This window comes from Vitis vinifera, chromosome 7 (genome assembly GCF_030704535.1).
Source record: "Vitis vinifera cultivar Pinot Noir 40024 chromosome 7, ASM3070453v1".
NCBI classification, from domain to species: domain Eukaryota; kingdom Viridiplantae; phylum Streptophyta; class Magnoliopsida; order Vitales; family Vitaceae; genus Vitis; species Vitis vinifera.
In genome coordinates, this window is record NC_081811.1 from 17,932,266 (window position 1) to 17,940,359 (window position 8,094).

An 8,094-nucleotide genomic window follows, 5' to 3' on the forward strand; every position below is an offset into this window, starting at 1 on the left:
ATCTATATATATGTCAGATTGGTCATTCGAAAAATGCTCCCCTTGCATTCCCTGCATTTTCAACTAGTAAGTGTTGTTAATTCTTGTTGAATTTGATGTTATCAATGTTTGTGGTCTTATATAACAAGGCAATTATACATATAGGTAAGGTTGCAAACATGTCGACTGATGAATTTGTTGAAGGCATCATTTCCATTTGAATGTCACATTGAGAAGACAAATTGTTTTCTTACTACGTCCTCATAATGCCATGAAAACAATTATGTTAGTCATTTATGTAAGTATAGCTAAATAGGTTCATCTTTGCGGCAGTTCATTACTAAATCTGACATACCATCTGACGCTGATGACTATTTTGAGGGATTCTAGGTTCTTTACATGTTCGAACTGTGTGAGCCACTCTTTTACATCAACTACATCATCTTCCTTTTTGAAAATTTGTTGCAACTTTGCCTGGATTTCCTTTGGTCTTCACAATATTTGGATCACGAACTTGGTTTAGACTTGTTGCTCCATCTCCCGCTACTTTCTTCCCTTTCAAATTACTGTTATAGAGTTCCTCCATTCTCACCGTCAAATTTTCTATTTCATTTTTCGCTTCTAGAAATGAAGATGACGTATCAAACGCATAGTAAGAGAGCTTGTTGCACATCGAACTCAATGAACCATATCGTACAAACTGATCCATGTCGTTATCCGTCTGATTCTCTGGTGCTGATCTTGTATACATCTTTGCTAACTTTGTCCACCTCTTCAAAATACATGAGTGAGGAATCTCTTCCAAATGTTCCATCTTCATAACAACAACCATGTGGCAACAAGGGATGCCAATTGACTCATACATCATGCACGAGCATTTTAATGTTACAATATTCGGGGAAAATTGGACTTCCCATTTTAAGTTCGGGTGTCTAAACTTAGATAATGTGTATGCCCGCATTGAAACATCACTTACAAGGCCTACCATAAAGAATAACTCTGCATTCTTCATCTCCTCCCGAAATTTAAGGAAGGATTCTTTCGTGTATACCGTCACAACATGATTTTCAAGTATGGATAGCTTGGTTGAAAGCACGGGTGAAGAATTGTTTGACTCGAAGTCTGCCTTTACCTCGTTTTGCCGTATTCTCAATATCGCCCTATCAAATTGTTGTACAAACTCATACAGTCGCAAACGAATTTTTAAGAATCTATTTAAATATTCATTCATACTCTCACACCTTTGTGTACTTCTCATCCCTGCAAAGAATTTTCCACGTAAATACGCCTCAACCCATCGTTTACGTTTCCCATAAATCTCGGTGACCCAACGATTCTCATTAAGACCCAAATTTTCAACCATTTGATGCCAAACCTTTTCAAATTCTTCCGCACTCCCACGCATGAACATGCACCTTGCAAAGATGCTTGTGAAGTCCTTAATATGCACATTCGTGAATGCATTTCGTTGCAAATGCCATGAACACAGGCAATGACACACATGGGGTAGTACTTTTTTAATTGCCTTACGCATAACTTTATCTCCATCAGTTACTACAGATATGGGTTTCCTATTCATCATTGCAATAAGAAATGTCTCCAACACCCATTCATATGTACTAACACTTTCATCTATCAGTAACGCACTACCAAAGACCACAGTTTGGTGGTGATGATTAACACCAACCAACACTACTAGAGGCTTTTTATAAGAATTTGTCCTATACGTTGTATCAAATGCTAGGACATCCCCAAAACACACATAATCCATTCGAGCAGTTGAATCAGCCCAAAACAAGTTTGTTAGTCGACTTTCTTCATCGACGTTGAATTTATAAATAAAAAAAAAAAAGAATCAATTTATACCTTTCCACACAAGTAAGCCAACGCGGCTTCCGCATCACCGTCTTTAATTTCAATTCTACGCATTGCATCAACGTGATTGTACATATCTTTTTGTGTGAAACCAACGTGTTGATGTCCCCCTGATTGTTTGACCATATAGTCCATAATTTGTGTGGTTTTAACACCTACTTTATGCAAAACATCAACTTGTGCCTTATCTAGATTACTTATTGTTTGATGAGACCGAATGAATTGTGTGTTGATAGCATTGACCAAATTATGATTATGCTCTCCTATAAATTCCTTTACAATCCACTTTCCATCTTTCCTATTCAAGCCTATACGAAATGAAACTTCACATCCAACTCTAGTCAATGATCGTGGCTCATGCTGTTGCTTGTCATTTTCAATAAACTTTGTCGCTCGCTGTTCTTCTCTAGAACACACCCACTTTCGAGATATTATATCTTCATTCTTGTCTCGCTTCAAATCATCTTTTCGAATACTAAATCCGGCTACTTTTGCTAACATGTTGTAAAATGTTTCAGCCTCATCTATGCAATCGAATTGCAATTTTTATACTTCTTCATCTGAAATACCCTTCAACACCTTCTCTTTCAAACCGTTTCCACCCAGGTGGTAAGTGCCACCAGTATATGCATCGTCATTGACGACGTCCTCCTTTTTCACTTCAAACTCCCGCTTGATTGTTTTGTCCTTCACCGATTGCATCAGCTACATTTCATAAATAACGTAAAAAAGTGCCCCAATAATACTTTAACAAATTATCGTATCACTTTTGTATCAATTGATTGCATACTAGAAGATAAACCGAATTTGACAACGTCATCTATTCTCAATTTTGGATAAAAATTGAGAATTTGAGAAATTGTGTACACTACACACGTGATAATTTCCCCATGATTTTAAATTTAAAAGGTCATCTGTTGCAAAATTGATACTTGTTTGCTATAGACAATCATAAGCGAAACTTTTTAAAATCATTAAATATCACTTAAAAATCATTAGGTTGAGGAAATAACTTGTGAAAATGCAAATGTGACACCAATACCCTAAAAAGATGGCGTTAGACAATGATCGACGTCTGACATCTCTATAGAAACGCACCATAATTTAAATTGACCTTAGACAACCAAGTGAAGGAATAGTTAAAGTCAACTTGCTAGACATGGTTCTGCTATTGAGGCTAAGGTTGTAGTGCTTTTGGAGGTCCTTGTGCAAGAACAAGATTTCGGATTGTCCAACTTTTTAGTGGTAGGGGACAGTGTTGTTGGTCTTGATGAGCTAAAAAAAAAATCGGTTCAATTGTTTGGTTCCTCGTAAACCGAATCTATTCTCTTCCTTTGCTCTAAGCTATTATAATGTGGAAGAAAGGGGTTGACCTACAAATTAACCGGATGCATTTTGGTGCTGCTTAAAAAAATTGCCAGTGTCTTTCGATTGAGAAAATGTATCAACCGGTCTTATTTAACCGGTCGACCTCTACATGTTCACTGTTATAATTTGTTAACAGAGTAGCTAATTGTTTGTTTTCGTTGTTTATTTCATTAAGGCCTTCATTCCTTATCAGAACGTTAGAATGTTGCCCTATTGAGGCATACTATGTTAACAAAAATTTCATCATTAAGCTTAGTTGCCATATTCAAGGAGTTTGGCGGTCACAATAATTAATACCTCTCATGCACATTCTTTAAAAGCATGCAAAATCACTTTTATATAATTCTATCTAAAAGCATGGAAAATTTTGGGTACGCCTCCAAACTTATTCCAAACTTACCCCATATTGGGAGTCAATAATACACATTTCTTAAGGTTGATTCTCTCCTTTTAAGTCAATTGAATATGTGTTACCCTATAATTTTGATGATAGTGTGATTTTTAAAGCCAATGTGAATCATTTATATTAAAAAAAAATTAATGTCAACTTTTCTCCAATATGAGATAATAATGTCGTTGTGCTGGAATCATGTCTGATTGGGGGAAAGCCCATAAGAAAATTATTTAGAGCTCCTTTTGGTAGTCTTGCCTTAATCTGCATAGCCTCAACATTAACTTTCTATACATCTCAAGTCAACCACACACATTTCCTAACTCCAATCTCATTAAAATCCATCCAATCATTTAAATAAATTATTAGCTTTAATTAAAAAAATCAATGTTTAAGAAAATTGTTCGGTGAAGTAACACCATTAATAAAAATTAAGTTTCCAAAAAAATTGTCTATTTTTAAAAACAAATTTTACATAAATTATTTCTATTTTAATATTTACTATTTTATTTTTTTAAATAATTAATTCATGTTTTTATAAAGATATTTTTAATTCAAATTTTTTATTTTTTTTATTTTAATGAATAATTGATATGATAATTTTGGACGAAACAAATTATACGCAGGCAACAACTAGAGTTTGGTGGAAAAATAATTCCTTTTTAAAATGGAAAAAAATTTGTCACATCTAGGTTGTTTTTCAAAATATTTATCAATTTAATTTTTCAATCACATAAACTCCTATTTAATTTTATTAGTCTTAAAACTATAATTGATAATTGTAATTTTAAAGCTAAAACCACAGTTGGTAATTGTCGTTTTTATTGGCATATGATTAATAATATTTTTTTTTTTACTAACTTCTTTCGTGTAAATAGTTAGTGTATTTGTAATAAGGTATGTTCAAGTGATTTTTTTAGGCACATCCCATCGAAGTTTAAGATAGTTTTTAGAAGGGTTATGACTTTTTTAAAGAGCTTAATTTATATATGAAATTAATATTTTGTGGGTTTTTTTTATTATAGTAGAGTTATAACGTTTTATATGTTTCTTTAAAACTTTAAATGAGCTCATAATTGGTCTTACAAATAATAACTTACGAACTTAAAATTAAGTGTTTATATTCACCAATTAGTCTTGTTGTAATGATTAGGAATATTTATTACTTACACAATGAATATGGATACTATCAGAATAGTCCTTTGCCCATTTAATACTCGAACAAGAAATGAATTTATGCGTAAATGGATACGGGTCCCATAGTTTTAAAACCAAGAAAAATTAAATAAAAAAAGAAAAGAAAATGGTACGTACATATTACTTTCACAAATATTTTTTTTTTCAACAAGTTTAGATAGATTTTTTTTTTTAAAAAAAATGTTACTTTTGCCGCAAACTCTAAAAACCATTCTAAATTCCAAAGAGCACAATTTTATTACCAGTTCTACCTAACAACTTTTTGGAAAACGAGAAGGTATGGGCGTGGCAATGGGAAGGTCCCACGGTTTTATGAAAAACAGAACGTGGAAAGTGTGTATTAAAATATATGAGAAGGAAAGGTAATGGTCCAGATTTGGGCCATTAAAACGCAGGTTGACGCCGACAACACTGATGACAGAAAAACTACATTTTCTACCATTTAATACTGTGGGATCAGGTCTGGACAAAGCCCGTTACGACGGGTGGGAATTGAATGCCCATTATTCATGGCTCTGCTCCCAAGTCAAAATCAACGTCTACCCTTCACTTATTATTATTATTATTTTATATTATATTTTTCGTACTTGTTGCTTCCGTCTCCACGTATCACCCACACCTACCACTGGTAAGATGACCTTAATCATCCACTGATCCGCACATTTTGGACTCGTTAATATTTTTAAAAGATTGCATATCAAGGCATAATCTCATCCAATGGCTATTTTCTCTCTAATTAATTCTAAAAAAGCAAGTCAACTTCACTAACTGATCTTTCCCACTCGCTCTGTCACACCACCTTCTAACTACACAAATTTTTGTAGCACCCAACTCAAAATTGTTCCTTTTTTGTGTTCACATCAACTCCTCTCGGTAAGGAAGTGTTTGTTTTTTTTTTAATATAAAAAATTAAAATATTTAAATTTTTTAATCTAATTAAAAATACCTTATTAATATCGTTTAATATAATTAAAATAAATTTATTATAAAAAACAAACAAAACTTAAATATTAACATCAAATTTCTTATTGTCGAGCCCACCCTTAATATAAAGGAATTGTTAGACGATTCCTCAATTAATTCATACTTTTTAATAAATTAATTCTTTAATTTTTAGCTCAAATTTAAAAAATAAATAAATTGAAAGAAGTTTTTTTATGATCTTTGTTTCAATCTCACAACTGAAATTAATAAAATCATTAAAAAAAAAAAAGGAAAAGAAATTTGAAATGTATGTTTCTCTTAAAAAGATGTGAATGGTCCCGCGTCCCTTTGAACTTTTATGTGGAGTATGAGCATTATGCAGGCTCTGTCACCAGTCACCAGTCGCGACTTTAAATATGGATAAAGACAAAACAAAAACAAAAACAAATCAATAGGAGGAAGAGAGGGACGGGCACGTGAAATGATTGAATGTGAAGGCAGCAGCAATTAAAATAAGGGAGAATTGTGTTTTGGGGCATGACCCAAAAATTAATATTTGATCCATATAACTTCTATAATTGATGGAAATGATATAAGATATTAAAAAACCAATATATCATTCAAATTTTTATACATTATCTTTTAAGGATATAAAATAGTAAAGGAATAAAATACCCTCTGACCTTTCATATAAGTTTTTTTTGTCTTTATTACACCACTATTCATGCAACTTTTGGGCCCAGTTAATTCTCCCTTAATTATATGTAAGCAAATCAAGTTGACCAGCTCAGCTTTGCCAGCTAAGCAATTGATTTGATTCAAGTCACTCTTTCACACCCTCTTCCACATGAGACAATTTTTTTTTATTAAAAACGACGACTTGCTTTGGATCTCTTTTGAAAATAGTATTCTATTCTTTACAATTTTAAAAATTATTTGATAATTTTTTATTAAGGTTATGTTTGATTCGGAGAAATATTAAAAAAAGAAAATCTTAGAAGAAAATAGCTTTTTTATAATTAGTTTCATTATAAAAATATAAAAAAATTAAATATAATTAAAATTATTTTAAAATTTATAATTTTTAAATTATTTAATGTTGTTATAATAAAAAAAGTAAAATGAGTTTAAAGAAATATATAAAAATAATTTATCAAATTTAAATTTATTTATTTATTTTTTTTACTTTTTATTTCCTTCTATTTTTTTTACTATTTTCTTTCCTTCGCATTTTTTCTTAAACTTTTCGAGAATCCGAATATAGCTTAACAAGTTATATGGCGAGAAAAGTTAATAGTTAATTCCTTTCTCTATACATATAGCAAGAGAGGGACAAAAGAAGAAATTAAATAAATTTATAGGTATTGTTTGTTTTTTTGGCTAAATAGAAAAATCTAAAATTTTGTTTTTTCTATTAAGTTAAAAGTAACATATTGATATCAATCAATATAATTAAACTGAACCTACTGATAATAAGTTTACTTTAGTTATATTAGTTGACATCAATAAATTACTTTTAACTTGAATAGAAAAAGTCGAACTATTCGACCAAAAACCAAACGCGGCTTAAATCATTCTTAATATTACTAGTCATGATTATATTTTTCAAACAAATTTAAGATACTTGAAGATGTCTTTTTTTTGTAAAATATTTTGAGAAAAAATTGAAAATATAAAAAATAATTTGATAATTTATAAATTCATTAATTTTTTCTAAGTAAAATTTTGTTTATAAAATAATTAAAACCCATTTTTAAAAAAAGTTCTTAAAAATTATTTTTTTAAGCTACTTTAAAAAGCCTTAAATATCTTAAAATTAACATAATAAATAATAATATTTTTTTTAATGACTAATTCATCAAGTAAGACATACAAATGGCAATTCATTATAAAGATGTTTTTTGTAAAATATTTTCAGAAAAAAAGTTGCATTTTGTTCAATTGTTGTTTTAGATATTTTGTCTAGCATAAAAAAAAAAAAAATCTAATTTTAATCTAAAATTTTAAAAATTGAAGAACTTTTTATAGTGATTTGTACTCAAACCTTACAACTGAAAATTAAAATATTCAAAAAATAAAAAATAAAATAAAATAAAATAAAAAAGTGAAAATGGATCTTTCTGTGAGAAGATTGGAATTGGCCCTATCCCCCTGAATTAATTTTCATTTGGAAAACGGAGGATGAGCTCCCACGTTCAGTCACGACTTTATATGTATATATAAACGAAAAAAAAAAAAAAATTAATAGCGGGAGCAGAGGAGCACATGTGAAACGCGTGGAGTGTGAACGCTCTCCTCCTCGTCAACCGTCGGCCTATTTTTATTAAATGAGATAGGGGAAGAAGCGTTAACAGTGACTT

General features: G+C 30.7%; 1 protein-coding gene across 1 annotated transcript; it reads right to left on the reverse strand.

The window, feature by feature from the left end:
- Window positions 1-418: 418 nt before the first annotated feature.
- Window positions 419-1,750, reverse strand: LOC132254022 (protein FAR1-RELATED SEQUENCE 5-like). The gene has a single exon (XM_059737713.1). It carries the CDS (start codon window positions 1,748-1,750, stop codon window positions 419-421), a length of 1,332 nt encoding a protein of 443 aa, XP_059593696.1.
- Window positions 1,751-8,094: the final 6,344 nt, after the last annotated feature.